This window comes from Thunnus thynnus, chromosome 5 (assembly GCF_963924715.1).
Source record: "Thunnus thynnus chromosome 5, fThuThy2.1, whole genome shotgun sequence".
NCBI classification, from domain to species: domain Eukaryota; kingdom Metazoa; phylum Chordata; class Actinopteri; order Scombriformes; family Scombridae; genus Thunnus; species Thunnus thynnus.
The window spans coordinates 17,367,994-17,389,690 of NC_089521.1; the positions used below are offsets into that span (position 1 = coordinate 17,367,994).

Here is a 21,697-nt window from a genome sequence, read left to right on the forward strand (position 1 = left end):
TGGTACAAGGATTTCATTGAATTTCCTGTGGGTTCCGATATAGATGACAATAAAATTTGAAAGAAAAAAATCTTAAGTGTAGTTTGATTTACAGTAGCCTATAATGGGCACAGCACTTTGAAGGTTATAAATTAACATTAGGCATGTAGCCTAACTTAATTACAGGGAAAATGCAATAAAATATTAATTCAAAAGGAAATAAACAAAATATTCATATGAATTTTTAATAATATATACACAACTTAAGTTTTATAAATAGACTAGAGTAGATTGTGTAGTTAGTCCCCCCCACCGTCTTTTAATTTTATAACACTGCAGTGGTTTTATAACTACTTTTTCAGCACCTATGTTTTTACGTTTGATAACTTTCACAGTTATGTTTACCACATCTTTGGTCATTACTGAGTTTTTACATGTCGTACAGTACTTAAAAGCAGCATAACATCTGCCAGGGACACGGACGCGTTTGGGACGCTCCTCTGAAGCAGGACCCGCCCTCCTCCTGCACTTGTCAAAGGGCACTGATCGCAAATTACATCACAGTTGTGCCCACAGACGCACACGCATATCACAACGGGACCTGAGTCATACAGACGGGACAATTTTTAAACTCTCTCTTTCTTATTAGATGCCACAATGTTGCCTTTCAAGAGAACATTTGAGAACGAAAAACATCAACTAAAGGAGCTCAACAGCAGACTTGCCCAGTATCTCTCCAGAACCAAGCAGCTGGAGCAGGAAAATGCGCATCTCATAGCCGAAATAAATAAACTCAGACATGTGAAGACGGCGGAATGGGAACCGAAGTACAAGGCTGAGCTTCGGGATCTGAGGAGAATGGTGGGGCAGATGTCGTTTGAAAAGTCCCAGGCTGAGATGGAAAGGGAGAAGCTATGGCGCGAGTTGCAGATGATCCAGTCTATGTGCTGCGAGCAGACTGAGGTGTGCAGGGAAGTCAGTGGCGAACTAAAAGGCTGCGAGTCGGAGCTTCACCACGCTCACAAGACCAACAGTGAACTCCAGCAGCGTTTATTTCAACTAGAAAAAGAGTATAAATGCTTAGAAGATGCGCACAGGCATCAAATGGACCATTTACATCGTCAGGTGGAGTCCCGGGTGGTACCAATCATCACGCAAACTTATTGCGGGCCTCCGGCGGCCTCCTTGGAAGAGGTGGAAGAATATGCCCGAGGACTGTCCGAAGGTTGGATTGAAACCTTTGAAATGTACCAGCAGAAAGTGGAAGAAATGGAGCAGTCGATTAAAGCGGACCAGGCGAGGCTGAGTGATCTGCAGAGGGAGAAGATGCTGTACGCATCAGAGTTGGACAAATTACGCACAGAAGCGGAAAACCAAGGCAAGGTTCAGATGCATCTCGAAGAGCAACTGATGCATATGCAGGAAAAATTCCGTGTGGACTTCAGTGAATATCAGGTAAGGAGAAGTCTGTTGTTACTGAGGAAAGATTTATATCTTATTTATAAGATATATATTTTCAGACAGACTGAGTTGAAACCAGGGATCAGGGGATTTGTTTCAACTAGCCTACAAGAAATTAGAAAACACAAAACTGTATTAAACAGAATAGATCCCCCTTTACCCCGCTGAGGCTTGGGAGAGGAGAGAGGCTACTCCCTCGCTGTGCCACACCCACTGTCCTTAAAGGCACTGATGCAGCTGCAGCAGCTGTCAGTGTCTGCTGTACAAATGATTTATGGATCAATCTAATCCTTGAAGCCTAAATAATGAACATATCACCAAAATCTATGCAGAAATGATTATTTTCTAACTAGAATATATATGATGTGTGACATCCTGTAACTTGCCCCAATCTGGCTCCGGCCTGTCCCAGGCAGTGCCATTACAATAAAACATGCAATAGATGTTGGATCTAAAGTTAATGTAACACTCCTCCATAATAACAAAGTGGTGCCTGTCAAGTTTGTGTTCCCATAACTGTCAAAAGTATGGATCTTGCGTGCAACATTTGACCTGCATATAAAAGGATTGGATAGCCTGAGTAGCTAAATGGCGTTTTACCTCCCCAGTACTTCATGGCTGCTAGATTACACCAGCCACTTAAACCAATTAGCTGTCAGACTGACAAATCCTTATTAGCCTCCTTAAGATGGAGCCAAAAGCAGGTCAGCCAGCTTTCAGTGACAACACTGCTCAAATACTGAAGGATTGCTTTCAATATTGTAACAAAGACACATTTATCACAGGTTCACCGCATTACAATTTAGAATTGCGCATGACATCTGTTGTGAGATGTCAGATATAATTCTTATGGAAAAGGCTTATGCACGATCATGAGAGCAGTCACTGCAAATGATTAGTGCAGTCTGTTAGTGGGATCAGACTTGATTTTAAAAAGAATGTTCATACAGATGACTATCTTTCTTTCTAAATTAGATTTAAACGAGAATAAGTGGTGGGGACTTAAAGGATCTAACAGAAACAGCACAGATTTACCAAGTTAACACTGAAGGCTGCAGTAAAATAAAATGTTGAACAAGGGAGCTGAATGATTACATAATTTTCAGTTTATTGCAGGGATGAACAAAAAAAATGCAATACTGTACCTAATGGAGAGACCGCAGACTTGTGAAATTACACTATGTGAAAAATGAAAACTTCTTGTCTTTTTCCTTCAGATGATTATTGAGCAGCTGGAGCATGAGAGGAACATGATGTCTGACACCATGGCAGAAAAGATGAAAGAACATCAGCACCTTCTTCAGGTCAAGATGGATTTGAGCATGGAGGTGGCTGCCTACAGGTGATCATATTTATTTTATCAGTCTTTTAGTCAAATGAAATGTTTTAATCATGTCTCAGAAAAAGACGCCAGTTCTAAACTCCTTGTGAAAGTAGTTTTCCCTAATTCATTTTTGGGAATTATGCCTTTACTAGATAGTTGACCCTAGAGAGATAACAGGAAATGTGGGCGAGACTGGGGACACTGCAGTTTATGGTCATAGAATGTGTTTTAACTATTTTAAGAACTGGTTGTGGTAACTGGTTCAAGAAGTATGAACCTCCCAAACTGTCTTTAATGACCAAACTGGTGATGAACCACGTGATGAAAAAATGGGGTTATGTTTTTTTTATGATAATGATGAAAATACATTGTGAAGTATGAGTGATAAAAGCTTTTTGGCTGGCTAAAAAATTCTTCTTCAGTGATATTTACAAAATTTTAACAATAATTTGCTTGTCCAAACAAACCCCCACTCCCTACATTTACTCTTAGCTTGATTGATTTCATCAAAAACATTAGAAGAGATCAGCTGCTTGCTTCCGTTCCTTGTTTGCCACTAAGTGCTCTCATCTAAACCCTCTTTCTTCAGTTCGATATGCTGGAAATTAGTTGCTCCTATTTACTATCTTATAAATACTATACATAGATTTTTAATAGGGTTCATTAAACTTTCTCTGGGGTTTATTTTAACCGTACAGGAAGAGAGACAAATTACATTTGGCATTTCATATCCTGTTATAGCATGGCATGTCTAGTCTTCATGCTCCTACCACAGCTAGATCACACATGCTCACATACTAACAGACTATTTTTATTGAAATGTTTTTGAACATTTATGAATCAGTTAATAAACATATACTTATATTTTAAGTTTATATGCAGTTATCAGGCACGTCTGGTTTGTTTTGAATTTTTGGAATAGACAGAATGCTTTCTCCGAGACGTGGCAGTGGCATGTGTTTTTGTATATGTCATGAGTCAGCTTTTGCTTTTGGATTCCTACGGAAGTATGGACAGCCCCACTATGAAGCTGTTATTTTTAGGTCAGTCTTCTTGAAAGCACTCTCCGGAGAGGTTGTTCTTTTTGAGGGACTTTGGTTTGCTGTTGTTTGTTTGTTGAATCACGGCCAAGGAAAGGTGAGCTGTTTAAGCAAATTACTACAAGGAATTTGTTAGATGACAGTGGCCTGTTATGTTCTTGATGATTATTACCCTACATGGCCAGGTCCTGGGTTCATACCGTCTTGTAAGCCTGTTGCGTTTAGTTTGAGAGGGTTGAGATGGCAGAGCTGAATGATGTGGAGCGTCTTGTAAGGTATTTATTTTTGGTAATTTTTTACATACATGGGAAAATAATTATTGTCGAAAGGGGAGATAACCACATAATTTACAATTACTTTTTTTGCGCTTGTATTGAAAAAGTATTTTGTCTTTTTTCTTGTTTGTTTAGGGCTCTCCTGGAAGGTGAGAGAGTAGGTCTGCAAGATGCTCACAGGAGGGTGAATCAACATCAAAGAGAAAGAATAATAGGTACTGTAATGAAAAGTGTTATTGTTCTTGTTGCATGTTGATCCCAAGAGTTCATTGTAAGAATAGTTTGAAGTATTTATCTCCATCACTGAGGGTGTTTTTTTCTTAATCAAACATAAGTATAAATTATCAAGAAATGATAATTCTCTGCCTCAGATATCAAGATGCCTGCCCAACCATACACTCCAAGAGCATCCACCTCAATCAGACAACATGTGGATGCCAGGTACACAGCGCCGATTCCAAACCTGAGGAGATCTCCTGTGCCTCACTCTGGGTCCATTAGTCCCTCAAGGGTCATCCCCATTTCACTCACAGCCAGAGCTCAGCATCAGAGTCCCGCATCCAGAAGGGACATGATCTCATTTACCAAAGCTCGGGCTGCTGCTTCTGCCCCTGCGCCCACTGCTACCAAAGATAAACCAATGGTCCACAGTGAAAAACAAATTGGTCAAAAGGCGCAGAAAACAACAACAGAGGAGAAAACTGTGCAAATCAAACAGGTCTTTCAGGTAGAGAATCAAATAGGCCCCGTTAAGTCCTCTACTGCTGAGACCACATCAGTGAGAGTGGTGTCGCCACCAATGATGAGCCTGAACATGAAAACCGAGACTGAAAGGAAAAAGAAAGTGCCAGATGAAAAAGAAAAAGGAGATGTTTGTGACAGTGAGTTTAAAGATGAAGGGAAAACAGAGTCTACGATAGGCCCAGGCGAGAAAAAGGTATTAGACTCAGTGTCTGTTGAGGAGCTCATTGAGAAAGTGATAAAACCAGCTGGTTTGGAAGCTAAAGTTTGCTCATCAGGAGACTCAAAGGTAATCTATCATGTGGAGAAAACTGAGCAGAAGGATGGTTCAACTAAGACACAGATTGTGCTGGAGTCCAAGGTGGAGGAGGAGCTGGATATTTCAGAGGACTCTGCCCTGGATGAGCTACTGAACCAAGGGGTGAAGAAGGTGTCACTGGAGGACATCAAGGACACAACAACAGGAAGCATGATCAAGAACCTGCTGAGTGGCCTGCAGGGAGGTGAGAGCCTGCAAAATAGGTCTGTCAACGTGGAAATTATTGAGGAACCAGTTGAGTCTCTCAGTGATGAGGAGCATGAGGTTGAGCAGAAGTCCAGATCTAGTTTTTATGAGCCCTCCTCAACATATTTCCAAATTGAGGAGCTAGAAAATGTCCCTCATGTCGCTCAAGTTCAGAGTGATGTTGATGCCATGAAAACCTTCACGACGGACACAGTCCATTTCAAGGGTGGATCTGTTCAAGTTCAAGAGATCTCTAGGGAGAGTGAATCTCCATATTTCTCACATGACCAAGAGCCTCATGAGTACTTTGTCTCCACACCAGATGAGAACCTTTCTGAACCCGAGGAAGGTGTTGGCATCACCTCATATGGCCATTATGGCGTTTTAGATGACCTGTCAGATGAGAGGTATTATCGAGATGAAAGTCTTCCATCAAAAAGTGTGATTGTTGAGGAAAGTGACGAATTCAAGTTCATGTCAGGTGATCACGCCTTTGTCAAAGAGAGTTTTCCAGAGTGCATCATTGAAGAAGAGGTTTGTGTCTCCCCTATAGTGCAGGAGTCAGTGCTTGAGTTCCTAAGAGAGGATGCATTGGAGCCTAAAGAGCAGCTGAAGGGAGCTTTAGAGAAGTTAGAAGACTCAGTGTCAGGTCCACTGAGAGAGGAGTTGGCTTACCTCAGAAAAGTGAGCAATGAAAGTCCAGAGAATTTGACTGTCGATGTCAAAAAAGTGCAACAGTCAAGTGACAATGGAACCATGACCATTGTTGCAGAGCTGAATGTCTCTCAAACACTAGAGGAATCTGGGCTTCTAGACACAGGTGATGATCTATCTGAAGAGCAGATCATGGCAGCTCTAAAGTCTTCTAACATTGAGAAAGCCTTCCAAGATGGGGCAGGAGGCGGGTACAGCTTCAGAGTCACCAAAGAAGAGGATGCTGCGTATGGAGAAGAGTTTGAAGGCTTCACTAATGAAGGAGAGTCTGCACTTGAAATAACTGAGAAACATATCAAACTGGGGCCATCAGAGAAGTCCTTCACCTTCCAGATGGATGTGCATGGTAGCCATGCTGAGGCAACCTCAGAGCAAGATCTGCAGTCTCAAATCTTGGAGACCCCGGTGAAGGTTTCTCATGAGAAAAGAGTTGCGACAGTTTACCTTGAAAGCCCTACAGATGATTAAAAAAGTTTTCAGTGAAAAATATTTTCACACTCAATATTTGCCAATGCGTCACTCAGTGCACATGTAGAGGTTGTTTTGATGCAGCAATCCACCACATATGGCATTAATGCTGGTTGCAGACACTGTAATGCTTTCATTTTTGCAGTAAAACATTATATACACAATTGATGTGCAGCTTTTATTGTACCTACTGTACAGTATGTCACCCAATATTTTGTGCCCCTAACTGCATCTGTTAATTCAAACAAAATTCAATTAATCAAGTAAGCATACTAGATTATTACATATTTTATGGTATTAATTGAGGCAGTGCTACATAGTCAAAGATACACAATGCCAACTAATAAGGGCTAGCTTGAGTAAGGATTGTAATATCTATATATTATAGCAATTTTTTAATGGTAGTCTATATACTGTTGGAGTGTAGTGCTGGTGTGGGTTAACCTTTTTATAGTTTGCAGTATCTTTGAACTTGTTTATGTTCTCTAGATTTCTCTATTTTTGTACTAACCTGTGCTGTACAGCTTAAACATCCTGCTCTGCAGTTCACAGCACCCCATCACCCTGACCATCAGATCATGGCCTTTTCTAATATGTAATTAGTTTAGTTTATTCATTTATTTTAAAGGGACAATGCATATTGCTTACATTTCTGAAAATATGCCAGAGTTAACCAAAAGACTAATCTTCTGTAGTCTACATCTAATGCAGAGCAACATGTGACAGTTGGAAGTTATGATGTGCTGTGTGCAGTATTTGCAGGTTGGAGCTTTAATTTTTTTTTTCACTTGGGGACTGCTACAAAATGGAATGATCATAGTATATACTCTATGCTGGAAAACAGCAGGTTATGTTAACCAGTTGACACTAATGCACACAGAATATAGGTAAGCTTATAGTGGAAGAAAGTATACACATGTATGCTGGGGAAGTGGAAAAAAAGATAGTAATTTGTCTTAACAAATACTGCAGGTTTTTGAACACTGAAATCAAGGTAGAGTGCAAGTAAATGTGGCACGTAAAAGTGTCTGTCATGTAGAATAAATATTTAGGTATTTAGGATTTACCCCTACTCACAACTAAGTACACACTATACAGTTTTAACAATTGGAAAAAAATAACTGCCCAATATATAATTACAATTCTGTTACACGATGTTACATTTTTCTACAAAATCTATATCTTTACATGGTATGTCAATACCATGTGTTTTTATTCACCCAACAGTAAATATTGTGACTTGAACACATGCTTAAGGAGTTGGAAATTCAAAATACCATTTTAAATTCCACAGGAAAATGTCAATTTTAAAGGCAAGTGGTAAGACGGAAGAAAGAAAAGAAGGTAGTAGAACCTTTATGAATGAAAAAGAATGCAGCGATAGGGTTATTAAAGAAGATACAATCACATCTGTGTTTGATGTAAGTCTTGTATGAACGTTGTTTGTTTGTACACATTGGTTTATCACAGTGTTGGCTTGAAGGATTCACCTTTGCTCTGACACAAGAGTGTTTTCATGACCATGACTATTTTTGGATCATCAGCTTAGTGGCACCGAGTGTTCACCAGGGTTTGTTGTGTTGTGTACTAGCTCCAGAAGCAGAAATGGTCCAATACTATTACAGTGTGGTGACATGTTTTGCATGGCTGTACAATTTACACTTACACTAACTACTGAGCAAAGTCTACTCAAATTGCTTTTTTGGCACCATCATGTTGAAAAATTGTGAGTGTGAATGTCATGGCTTTTAAGTTGACTATTAATATGTTTATTGTCAATCTACAAAATTAAACCTATATGAAAACAATGTTTTACCTTTAAGTGCCCAGATACAACACATTCTCATAGATTTTCTGGTCTGTAAACTGCAGTAATACAAGAAAAAAAAAGTTTCACATCAGTCACATCAGTGTACTTAAATTGTAGCTGAATAAGGAAATTCTCTGTTAGGTTTTTTTTTTTAACATGTACAGTATGTACACAGTGCAATCTGGATACTACTGTATATGTCATTTCATACCATAAACATAATAATATACATCAGCATACAGAAAATCTACTGATGAATAAAGATGTTTAATGACTGAGTGTTCACCCTGGACAGCCCAACATTATTGCTTTTATTGACATAATAATTTACATTGAACAAATAACAATATGGCTTTTGCTGATTAAGGTTCCTTGGAAATTGTTTCATATGTTAACATCATTAAAAACTACTGTGGGTATGTTTTGTGAGTGTGAGTATTTCTTTAAAACCAAAATATTTCACCTAATGTACAAAGTGACACAAAATCATGTACTTCCAGAGGACATGATTAGAGCAATTCAAGCTAATTTTGAGCAGAGGGAGTTGCCTGTATAATATTGACAAAAGACAGACAAATTTCTTGAGGAAGTGAATATCACTAGCTCTTGGTCCAAACCATCAGGATTATTCTTGTGACATAAACAAGAGAAGAACAGTTTAAGAGTCAGATATGCTTCCCTCTTTGCTACCGGATGGTAGAACTGAAAACGTGTGAGGTTTTGTCTTCCTTCTACCTTGCCTCTGCAGACTCTCAGCCACCTCTGGTGCCCTGCAAAACATACAGTACATGGTTACATCACTGAAACAGGGACTGTATTCTTATGTCTGTTCTTCCAAATCAATTTGTCCTCTAAATTCACCAAACTATTTAATAAAACCTGTTGATTGGCAATTTATCACCAGGTGAATCAAATGTCTTGGTCTTAATATAGTCTAAAGGTAGTTTAATTAGTGACAAATATAATAATGTTCTGCATATTTACCGGGCCAACATGTCTACAGCTTTTTGTGTGGCTTTTGTCTTCTTGTGCTGAGGGCCATACAGTAAATTCTGGATCTCCAGGCACTAAAATTAAAAATAAAGAAAAATTAATAACGGCAGAGTGAGTGGTCATTGGAAGATGAGAGGTGCAACTCATACTCAGGGGAATAAACACTTCCTAGCAACATGTGAATGCACTAAACATCCCAAAATAACCACTGTAGCAGACCAAGGTTGAGATAACACCTGTGCTGAACACTCGAAGAGTTGAGTCAACAAGGGGGATCTCCTAGATTTATTTTCAGGGCTCTAAAGCAGTAAGACAGGAATCTGAGGTAGTAAACCCAAGAAATCAAAGATACAGCTTATATCACTCTACATTTAGTGTGCTGAAATCAAATGACATGAATGAGCAATGACTGCTTAGCTATGAAAATATAACACAATTTTCCAAAATCCAGAGAAGTCTTACTTTTTAACTAGAAAGACATGTACGATTACACAACACACACACAGTGACGCAACAGACAGGATAAAAACCTGCTTGCCATTTTTGCAATCATCATAAATAACAAGATGTGAGGAGATTTTTGTTAAAGCAGGGAAAAAAGTAGCTAAAAGTTTCCTGCTTCACCAGGACAAGTAAAACACTCTGGAACAGATCCATCTGGCCTCTTGGATGTTTTCACTGTTGCTAAGGTTGATGTAATGGAAGGCCTTTTTTTCTCAGCAGCACAACAGAGGAAGGTGGAAATGTCAAGTGTGTGTTTGTGTGTGTGCCATTGTTCTCTATGTTTTTTTTTTGGTAGACCTTATGTAGTATATACTGTATGAACTAGCTTTGCTTTGGAAAGTTGCTCAATCATTGTGCAGATGGTGTCATGATGACAGCGGGGAAAAAAAGTCCTGGCATATCTGCTCTATGTCAGGGTACTTCAGAAAGGTTAGTAGTCGAACGTGGAGAAGAGAGAGTGAGACTTGATTCACTCTGTCATACTTAGACCCTCTCCGCACTTGGATGCAATAACACAGCAACATAGCAACCAGGCTCCTTTACTTTCAGGCATGTCCTTACTAGTATGAAGAAATCCCCCTTTACTTGTGTAACTTAGTTATGTTTGGTGGTCGGTAGAACTGAGCTCATAGGGCACACATATGCAGTCACTTATGAGAAACAAATAATACTCATTACATAAGGAATAAAGTAAAGCACTAAAAGCTGTTGAGATGGAACATGATTAAATCCACTAAATGCTGCTGTTTATTCAGTGCATATGTGTTGAAAGACACATGAATGTCATTTCTGTTTCAAAGGACATAATGGCGTACAGAACTAATTGGGGTCAGTGTCCCTTTAATTGACAACAGTTAGCAAACATTCTCTTTCCAAAGTTGTGTTGCCCATCTGTCAGGCTCCAGCCAGACTAAGGAAACACAAAGTCACTCTGTGTGATATTTTACACCAGGGAGGACAGCTCTGCACACTGCACCCTTCCAAGATTAGCATGCGACTCTGATAGCGCTGAGCCTTTAGAGAGGATGGTGAAAATAGCTCATCTCAATATTACAGGGACTCTTTGTGTATATATTTTGAACAAGCCTCTCAACCTTTGACTGGTATTGGTGGTCACACCCCCTGACTCTTGGCCTTTAATAAAACCCTCCCAAATATTTGGCAGGGAAAATGTCATGTCTGACAACAGTAACTACTACTCTGTCCAGCATTTCTAATATGTATTTATAGATTGTAACCAGGACAAAAAAATACCACTAAGTGGTCTGTAATTTGTGATTACCTTTGTCATGGTCCTGTGGGCCTGCTTCATCCTGCCCTCACTCATCTCCACACTTCCTACCAGCTGAAGGGTGTCCGCTACTTCGGCACTCAAATCACCGAATGTAGATCTCTTTGAAATTAGAGATGCTCTCTGGATTTCCACACATCTCTGCATTAAAAATAGGTGAAAATCATCAGCAGACAGAGCCACAACCCATGTAGCAGGTGGAATCAATCCCTTGACAATCACAAAGGAAATGAGGAAATGTTTCCATGGTGCTGCTCTCGGAACAGAAAATGTGTTGATACTTAAATGTGTTGATAAAAATGTGCCTGGAGAAAATCACTGTGTGTGTGTGTGTGTGTGTGTGGCGTAACCTCTTGCTGTCCATTGAGGAGGAGGAATCGACAGAAATCATCCTGGGCAGTGAGAAAGGCTGGATCCAGCAGACCTACAGATATCTTGTATGAATTTAGACTCTGCTCAAAGTAGCGACCTGCAGAGTCTACACCAGCATGGGGAAAACACACAAATGATGCATGTTAACTTAATTTATGGTAATAATTGAGTGAATAACTGATTCTGAAAACATACAACATAAACTTATCAATATTTTTCTACATGAACCCTTCAATTTTTTCTTTCCAGATGTTTTCTTTATGATTGCTGACATGGATGAATCATATTGATATGGCTCAACTTAGACATGTCTTCAATACAGCTATTGTAAGTCTGGTTTCCATAACACCATGTTAAAGAATTTGACATATAGGAAGACAGTGGGAGATTCAAATCTTAATTAACCCCTTGTGCCTATCGCTCAGGCCCGACATATGTGAATATGTGAATAGACTCACCATTGTGGTGGGGCTCTGCAGCAGCAGAAAGGATGAGGGCCAGGCTGTGGGAGATCTGAGCCCTCTCTAGCCCCTCTGGGCAGTGACTCATAGCAATGGCATGAGCCTAGCAGAAACAACCCGGTGAAATAAGACAGATCACATATCAACAAATAGGTGTAGGAGGTGTAGCTGACAAGACAACTTGGCACTGTCTAAAGCAGCCCTAGTGTGATTGTGTATGTTGTACTTGAGTGTTGTGTATGATGTCTTTGTAAATGATAGTCCCCTTGCCTTGGAAAGATGCTCTATGGCTCTGTCCAAATGATCCCTGTCCTGTTCAATGGCGGCCATGTCCCTATAGACAGAAGTGGTCTTTTCAGGCTTACCACAATCCTTAAGCAGTTGCAACGACTTCTCACACTGGCTTAAGGCTTCTTCTAGCCTGTTCTGTTTCTTATGGACCCTATAGAACAAAAATAGCACACAAATAGGCAGACTGTCAGAAATGGAAAGACGGTGACCAGTATAGCCCACCACACAGGCAGCAGGGTAGAGTAAGGATTATAAAGCTTACCCTTCAAGTAATTTGTCTGGGTCCCTGTATTTGAAAGCATTTTACAGCTGCAGCTGCAGTGTATGTTCTGTAGTTTGCCCTGCACTTTGATTTCCATTCAGGGGATTGACACAATATCAGAGTATTCAAAAATAGTACAAATGAGTATTGGAATTACATTTTTCTTGTAATATGTTGAACCAACTCTTCACAACAGAATGTAAAAAACAGGGAAACGTGAATAGACCTTGAAAATGTCTGTTAAACCTGCACACCCTGATAAAGAAATGAATACAAAATAAAATTGAACAATTGTTCACACATTTTGTCTAGTAGCACTCTTTATTTAAATTATTGGCTGTATAAAGTATATACCTATATGTCTGTTAATTCATTACTATAAGCCTGTTTTATATTACTGAAGTAATTTCCTTGGTCTCTAGCCAAACCCAGTCCCTGTAGAGTGGTGAATGCTTTGGCTGATGGCTGCAGTTGGAGTGCACTCTATAATGAGGAAAGCCTGCACATTGCCCTTTTATCTGTTTTTGGTTGCATCCTTTCAACAGTCTGTCTCCTCTGGGACTGAAGGTTACACTGCTCCTAACCTTTGCATTTTAACTAGAACCACTCAGAGTCAGACAAATAACCCCTGAAGTATTTTCAAACTCTAATTCCAGGGCGTCTAAATTAGCGGATGCCCTTGGAGGTTCAGTGGAAACCACCCGAGCAAAGCTGGAGATCTAGGCATCGTCATTGATAAAACACTGGTAGCTTAGAATTCTTCATCTATGTCAACAAATTCGACAAACGGGTAACAATTAAAGGAAAAACATGAATGTGTGGAAACACATAGCCCTGTATGGAAGCACCTGCTTCCATACAGGGCACAAGAGGTCACTGAATGGTTTTGTAAATGCTGTGAATAACATGCTGTGGACTTCACAGTCACCAGATCTTAACTCAGCTGAACACCTCTGATAGATTTTAGATGGATGTGTTGGACATCACTCTCCACTGCCCTTGTCAAATGATGGTATATCTTTTTAAACAGTGGTGTTTCCATCCATTTAAGCTTCAGACACTTGTAGACAAGGAGCACTGAAGCTATTCTAGAGGCTTGTGGTGGCCTAATACCTTTCTAAGGCACATTAGGTTGGTATTTCCTTTAATTTGTCCCTTATATGTGCCTAATGCTTCCTGTCATACTGTTTTGAGTTGCTTGAGCTACTACAGAGCAGTTGGATGGTAAAGGGAAATTGAGAGAGAGGACGAGAGACCATGGCTGCATTATCCACTGCAAGGACATTGGATCCATCAGGCAATTCTGCGAACAGCTTCAAACCATCTAATGGACTCTAAATTTAATTCAGCTCTCCAGTCAAGGAGGCAGCCTGTCTCAGAGGGCACTACTGTACCATCTCTAGCTAACATTACTACCACACAGCAGTATAGGAAACCCCTTTCACAAATCAGTCTTCCCACATCCGCACTGTTCAGACTATAGTTGTATGTGGTTTTTTGGATGACTGATAATTTATTTATTTATTTATAGAGTGAATGCTGCAGTCAATCTGTTATAGCATGATATTTGATTTAAGGTTTTATCCAAGGTGCTTTCCAGTATCATGAGTACATACAGTAATTTTAGCACAGGCAGCCTCTCTGGGAACCAAAAGTCTAAGCTGTCAGTGGTATGTCATGCTTGCATCCCTGGACCACATGAATTTGGGTATCCATGGCTCAGTGGCTAAATGCCAGCAGCACAGGTTACAAAAACATTATGAAGGCTCATTTCTTTGAATTTTCCCATGAATCCCAGATTATCCTAACATGCCTCGATGGATAATAATGGAGTGTCCCACCCATAAGTGTTCGTAGGGCAGGCACTTCAGATCCTTTTAGGGCAGCAGCAATGGCTTTAGCTGAGCTACATTCCAGCATGCCTTGAGTTCTGCCATTCTGCTTGCATCGACAGACAGACACAATGCCCCTCTATCCTCTCATTCACTCTGCATCCTTACGCACTTCCTGGCAAAGCGGTAATATGCCACATCCCACTGAAATCTACTAACAGTCCACAGGGCCAGGAATTATTATAATTAAGGATTTGTAGAAGTGTTGCCAAGCAAGCCGCACAGCCCTCTTTTGTAAATGTTTCCAGAACATGGTTGATGTAAGTTTGCTCTGAGCTTTCACTTGGAAAATGGTCCAGAAAGGCCAAGCCAAAGTGAAAGCAGGAGGACAAAAACACAGCAGCCTGCTCCAAGAAATCTGTGTGGTGCTTTGAACTGACTGAATAACACTCAAGAGTGAGCTTATTATTGTGTGCCTCAGGTGGAGTGAGATAAAATTTGGTATAATCTAGAATATGCACAGGAATACTAAACCACCTGTCCAGGCATCATAGTCATCTAAAACAAAAGCCCTGCTGGTTTTATTCCAGCCATCTTAACTACCTTTTTGGAAAGAAAACCAGCAATCCGTGGATCCTGATCATCAGAATACTACTGGTATTTTGAGCAGTCAGTCTGTGTTTTTAGATCTATGAACCCAGTAAATAGCCTGTGTAAAAACTAAGGAGAGGGGAGTAAGGCCACTGATTATCTCAACAGCACAAACTCTGGAGATTAGTTGCATAAAGTTGGTTTACAGGGAGTGCAGTTCAATTAATGTGATGCATGAACAAGGAAATTATGTAAGGGTGGAGAAAATATGGAAGAAATTACTGTGGGTTTATTAATCAACTAGATTGAGTTGATGAATACATTAATTTAATTCGATGAAATCTGTAAACTTAAGTGTAGATTTATGACAACAGTTATGAATAGGCAAAGATAAACATGTCATCTGAGCACACACACAACACAAATCTAAACCTAGCAATAAAGCTTTTGCATCCTTGAAAGAAATATCTCATTTGGCTGATCACAAGCGCACACCTTGAGTGTGAACCTGAAACTGAAGCAGAATGTTTGGACCAGGATCTATAGGAGGGCTGAGCTTACTTTATTGTTCCAGGCTTTGGTGGGAACATTCCCCTCCATCACAACAGTGTTGACTGACAGAGCTTTAGACGCATGCCAAATTCTTAGTCATCACCTAACAAAAGAGATTTAGCAAGCTTACACACCAGCCAGAGTCTGCACATTTTTTCAATTACGCATATCATGTCAACAAACTCTGACTCTCTGAAACAGACCAAGATGGCATCATCTATGAATTCCTTTTAGTGTAGCTCACCTCAGCTGCTGATAAGGCTCGTTTCAATGCTGCAGTATTGCTTGTCTTTAACTCGCAACAGGATTTTTTAAAACAAAGCTTCCGAATTACAGGCTGAGATTAGAAATATTAAACTAAAGCATAACTTTAGGATGGAGTCCCATGTTAAAACACTGTCATCCCACTACTGACTTCCCTTACATAATGATTTATAAGGATGATTTTTTTCCCCTTCTAAAACTAAAAAAAACCCCAACATATTTTAAAGAACTGATCTCAATTCTAACTGTATGTATTGTCTCACATTGTGAGGTTGTCAAATGTTTTGATGGCGACAAGCTTGTATTTTGACTTTTAATGTGTTTCACAATTCAACAAAGCATAGATAATATTTGCACTTATGGATTTAAACTATAACCACATGTACACAATATGTGTGAGCATTACCTATTCAGTTAGTCCAAATATATTCAATATTAACTGTTCCTTTCACATAGAACAACAACAGTATAAAAATAAACATAAACACATTAGTGAGGTGATCTCAACCGAGGTAAGACTATACTCCAGTTCCTGATTGAGATTCTAAATTCTCCCACAGTGATCTAAGCTATGACAAGTGGCTGCTATTTTTTTATATTGCCAGGCCACAGTTCCGGTAAAAGGTTATCAGCCTGTCTTGCACTTAATGTCTGTGCTTGGTGCCCCCACCATGATCCTCTAATTCTTTAATCTTTTCTTGAGCATGTAATACTACCCTTGGGACCTTTGTTGTCAATATCATCATTAGGTTACAAATGCATATTTTGAAATGGTTAAACAAATCAATAATGTGTAAATGTAGAGGGGGTAAAGTAAATAAAGTGACCGACATTTCTTCTGTGGATGAGAGAAAGAAAAAAGGCTTTGCTTTATCTCAAGCAGTGACCCACACTGTGAAGAGTGACGTGAGGGAGGATAGTAATTAAGGAGGTAGCCAAAAAAATTTAGGCAGAAAGCATGTGGAGAAAAGGAAGAAATATTTTTAAAGAGCAGCCATGCTTCTCTCCCATCTGTGCCTCTGCTTGTGCAATGACTGGATGGGTTGACATGCAGAAACCCCACCCAGCAGGTCTGTAAGGATTACTACAAATCACCCATGCTCACTGCTGAGTGGACTGCACAATAACACAGGGGAAAACCCTGATTTAATATATGGCGTTGTTTCCAAGAGAACAGGAATGTGTAGGAATATATCGCCATCTTGTGGTCAAACATAAATCTAAACTCAAAGGTTATGTTTCTCAAATTAGACTCAGTTACCATGTTGTGCAATATGTAATAATGTTAATATTATTTAGTTGTAACAATTGATGTTAATGTAAAATGCTCTTAAGCTAAACTCTGAAACCCAACTGAACAGATGTGACCTCTTACCATTTAACGTGGGATGGCCCCAGATCATTTAACTCAGCTTGAACATGATACTATATGTGTCACAGGAAATAAATAGAGCATATCACCTGATAAGCAAAGAGTACTGCTAAAAATCAAGCCCTCAAAGGCTCTAATCTACTATATTACTAACCACTTGGTGAATTTACTACTTTGACTACAGATTTGCTGTACGCCAAAAAAATATGTTTCACTACTGTACCTTGATAGACCAGTGGAGATTTGCAGCTCAGCCTTTATCTTGTCTTCCTCACTGATTCCTCCGTGTTGATGAAGCTCCTCAATAATTTGTTTTGCCTCCAGATAAGAGGATTCTGCTTCCTCAAGAGTTGAAAAGAGTCAAGGACATTGTCTATGGCTGCAAAATGTAACATTCTACATCTAGCCTGTTTTCTGAGTTAATCTTATTAATTCAATCCCACACCTTTACTGTGAAACATATCATGGCAAGGATATTTGGCAGAAAGCAGTGCAGCACCTCCCTGTGTAAGGTGTATGCTCAGGAGACATGTGAGAACCTCTAGTTTTTCACCTCTGCAAGGAGAGATGGAGGAGCAGAAAGGCAGCAGCTCTCTAGCCAGCAATGAGTGCTCCAGGGCCTGCAGTCCCCAGCCTGAAGAAACAAAGAACAATCGTTGAGTTTGAAATAAACAGGGAAAAAAGAGAGCAAAATAACACCACATGAAAATAACTAGTCATTGAAGTAGCTAAATCACTATACAGCACATACAGCAGCTACATGGATCGATCACATTGAGTTGAAGCATGTGTGAGTCTTGAAAAGTTGTCTTACATTCAAAACTTTTACATTTTAGTTTTTGAACACAAGGTGAAGCAACTGCCATAAGTGGTAAAACAGTAGATGCTTGAATTGTAGCTGCATCACTCAAAAAATGCCATATGCTTTGCGTATCAGTCTTAAATGGTAATTTACAATGTACTCAGTCTTTTTGAATTTACCTTTAAACTGGAAATATGCTTTAGCCAGTCTGGCATGGGCCTGGGCTAGTTTCAGGTGACCATCCCCATATACCAGCCTCGTCAGTGCCACACAACGTACCAGGTCCTGGATGCAAGCATCAAACTGAATGGATAAATGTCTGTCAGTATTACTTGATAGCCCAATATGTCATGCATCAAAAACCACATCAATAATGATTGTGTTACATCTTAAATGGTTAATGGACTGCATTTATATAGTGCCTTTCTAGTCTTATTGACCACTCAAAGAGCTTTACATTACATTCACCCACACATTCATACACTAAAAGCAGAGGCTGACATGCAAGGTGCCAACCTGCTCATTAGGAGCATTACAGTGCTTCCTATCTAAAGCCCCCCACAATGTTTCTATGCTCACTCATTCACACAAACACTCACACACGAATGGCGAAGCCATCAGGAGCAATTTGGGGCTCAGTATCTCGCCCAAGGACACTTCAACATGCAGACTGGACATGCCGGGGATCGAACCACTGTCAACCTCCTGATTAGTGGATGACCCACTCTGCCTCCTGAACCACAGCCAACCCTGAGCCCAGATTAGAAAAAGTATCACCCCCTCTAATAAAAACACACCCTTTAGAAACTTCCAATCATGCTTAGGGACTTGCATAGGGGTCAACCTTACTTTCTGACTGTTTAATCCAAAGATTTTTTCCCCTCTATTGTAAGGTGTGTACAGCTGAAATTATTAATCTATAATTGATTAGTTGACTAACAGAAAATTAATAGACAACAATTTGACTTATCATTTAAGTCAATATCAAGCAAAAATAGCAATCTGTCCACCCAGATTTCAAATTTTCTGTTTTTCTCTTTATATCATTGCAAACTGAATATCTTTCAGTTTAGACTGTGCCTGACATTTTCCCACTATTTTCTGACATTTTATGAACAAAATATAATTTCTAGCAAAACTTATTAGTTGCAGCCATGGGTGTGCATACTGTATAGCTTATATAGCTTTATGCAGACTGTATGCATCAATCCTGCAGAACAAATTGTGAAACAGTACATCTGTGCACAATTGACTGCAAAATACCAACAATGAATGTAATATAAATTTGCCACTATACTGTACCCACTTCTTGGTTGTCTTCATGGTCTTGACCTCTGCTCTCAAAGTGTCTGAGCTTTTCTTCTGGATGGATCATAATAAATTCCTTCTTAGCATATCCTATTTGCGAGGGACTGACCACACCTGAGTCACAAGAAGGAGACGCATCCACGCCCCTGTTGATGCTTTCAGGAGACCTACAAGTTTGGTCAAACAAGGTATCTTAATAATTTTTTATTGAGATATAGCTAACATTTGAGGAAAACACTTGTGGAACTAGTATCTAACGCTACTTAAAACTCAACAAACATGACTTAGCTAAATCGTACTTGACATTAACGTTAGGTAGCTCAAGCCAGTTAAAAAGGTGATGAACTTTTATTTACGGTAAAAACGCAAGTGTTTTGTAAGTAGAAATCACTTACGACTCAGCAGAATCGGATGATTTGGGTCGTATTTTTGACATAGTGTTGTCATTATCCATTTTAGAAACCACCAGTGGGGAAAGTATGAGATTTAACCGTTAACACAGATCCATAACCAGCAGTCTGTGTTCCTTACGTGTTACCGTGGATACACTGCGCGTGCTACTGTAGCTAACGCGACCAACCGCTGCTACTCCATTTTAATGTTTCCTTCGGAGCATTTAACGTTTGCTCTCAAAACAACACTACCCTTTGTGATACGATGTAATGCCTGAAATTCAATTCTAAAAGCATGACGCTGACAGAAGCTATAGCGTCATCAGGCCAGACTCTGTTGTGGGCTGCCATGAAGGAAGTGCACAAAGTTATCCAACGCTGGAAAAGCTGTTCCTGAAGGTATACAGACGGAGGCGGGGCGCATTCAAGAACCAGAGGGCTTGCATGGATTTTACAGCTTGTTTTTTTCTAATAAAACAGACAAACAAATCGACAAACGCTGAAAAATACGCCTCCCGTTTTAGGTAGCTATAGATACACTAGGCTATAATGTTAGTGTTCAAATAGAAAATTTGTGATTTTGTGATTTTCATATTTTCCTTTTTAATGTCTATCTGTGAATTCCTGTGCGTTGTTTTAGGCTTCTGTACAGTCGGTGATTGAATTAAAGTATGCTGCCAATACATCACATTTTCTGTTTGGTCATGAAGGCTGGATTGCTAAAGCTGCCAACTGCTTTAGCAGTACTTTGGCCTCAGGGTCCCCGTAAACTCTGTGTCAACTGGTTTGTTCTCATTAATCGTGTGTTGCCTGATTAAACCGCTTCTGTATGGACTTGTGTAGACAAGCTTGATTGACAGCTCCATACTTAAACTTTGTTGCAACTGTTGAGGTGGAACAATTTACACCGTCATCATTATTTTAACACTGTTATCATTATTATTAGTTCACTCAAAAAAGCAACAACAAAAAACGAACACCCTTGTCAATGTTATTAGTTCAGAGTTTGGTGACATCACGTAATTTCCAGCATAGCTCCGCCCAACTTCAACCAGACTAGAGGTCTAATTAGTCAGAGGAATTGAGTGCACTTGTGTGGATGTTGAGTGCCTCAACCTGAACTTTTTTTGGAAATATGCAGCAAAAAGCACTACAAATGACATTATATGGGCCTGAAAGCAGCCCTTGCTTTATTGTGTGACCTTGAGGTCCTGTCTTAAAGAGGGCCTGTGTATTAAAATCTAGTTTTGGGATCTTTCTTTTTTTTTCACTTTTGTGCTTATGTTTTATTTGTGTCACACCAAATCAGTACACAGCAAACTTGGAACCAGGCAGTATATCAGCATAGATTAACTGTTCACATTGCACAGGGATAGGGATGAACGCAGCCCATATTGCCCTAAGGCTCCAGCAAATTAATCTGGTCATTTTAGTAACAGGGTAACTCCTATACACTGGTTCACTACTTCATGAGTCCAAGATATTATTTTCCATTGTGAATGATTACATTTGTTCTTACAGGGTAATGGCTGAACCATGCCAAACCTGACCATATACCGCTACTACAGTTCTTGCTACTCACTTTATTACTAAAATTAAAAGAATATGCAACAATAAATAAATAAATTAAATTATTATTATTATTATCAGTAATAGTAGTAGTAGCAGCAATAGTGGTAGTTGTAGTTAAAAAAGACAAATTATATCCTTGTGGCTTTCCTTGAGGTGACTTTAAATTGTGGGTTTAAATCTGGCTTGTGATCACTGTTAGTATACCTTTTTCATGGTTTGTTTATCACTTCATGTGAACTGGCACAAAATATAGAAACTTAAAACCATCACATTAAGGGTTCTTAATGTGCAGTTTATGTGAAAATTTTTAACGTTTGAAACATAATAATTGTGATATTCTGCTACTACCACAAGGTGTCAGTATAGTAACACAAGAGTAATACGCCCATGTATGATTGCGCTCAAGGGAGAATTATGATGTTATTGTGCTCTTTTAAGAAGTGATGGCCTCTCTTTGGCCTCTCTTCAGGGTATGCACACTTCAAAGTGTTCAATTGGCAATATGTAAACCCCAGGGCCAT

General features: G+C 39.5%; 2 protein-coding genes across 2 annotated transcripts; one reads left to right on the forward strand and one right to left on the reverse strand.

Annotated features, from left to right (window-relative positions):
• Window positions 1-514: 514 nt before the first annotated feature.
• Window positions 515-8,736, forward strand: synm (synemin, intermediate filament protein). Its single transcript, XM_067589685.1, has 4 exons — window positions 515-1,434; window positions 2,658-2,782; window positions 4,215-4,294; window positions 4,451-8,736. The coding sequence occupies exons 1-4, from the start codon at window positions 637-639 to the stop codon at window positions 6,505-6,507; spliced, it is 3,060 nt and encodes a 1,019-aa protein (XP_067445786.1). The 5' UTR covers window positions 515-636; the 3' UTR covers window positions 6,508-8,736.
• On the reverse strand, window positions 8,052-20,018 carry ttc23 (tetratricopeptide repeat domain 23). Its single transcript, XM_067589686.1, has 11 exons — window positions 19,608-20,018; window positions 19,211-19,379; window positions 18,084-18,207; window positions 17,580-17,736; window positions 17,326-17,451; window positions 12,209-12,380; window positions 11,936-12,041; window positions 11,456-11,583; window positions 11,097-11,246; window positions 9,302-9,384; window positions 8,052-9,087 (listed from the first exon to the last, which is right to left on the reverse strand). Exons 1-11 carry the CDS (start codon window positions 19,664-19,666, stop codon window positions 8,976-8,978), a joined length of 1,386 nt encoding a protein of 461 aa, XP_067445787.1. The 5' UTR covers window positions 19,667-20,018; the 3' UTR covers window positions 8,052-8,975.
• Window positions 20,019-21,697: the final 1,679 nt, after the last annotated feature.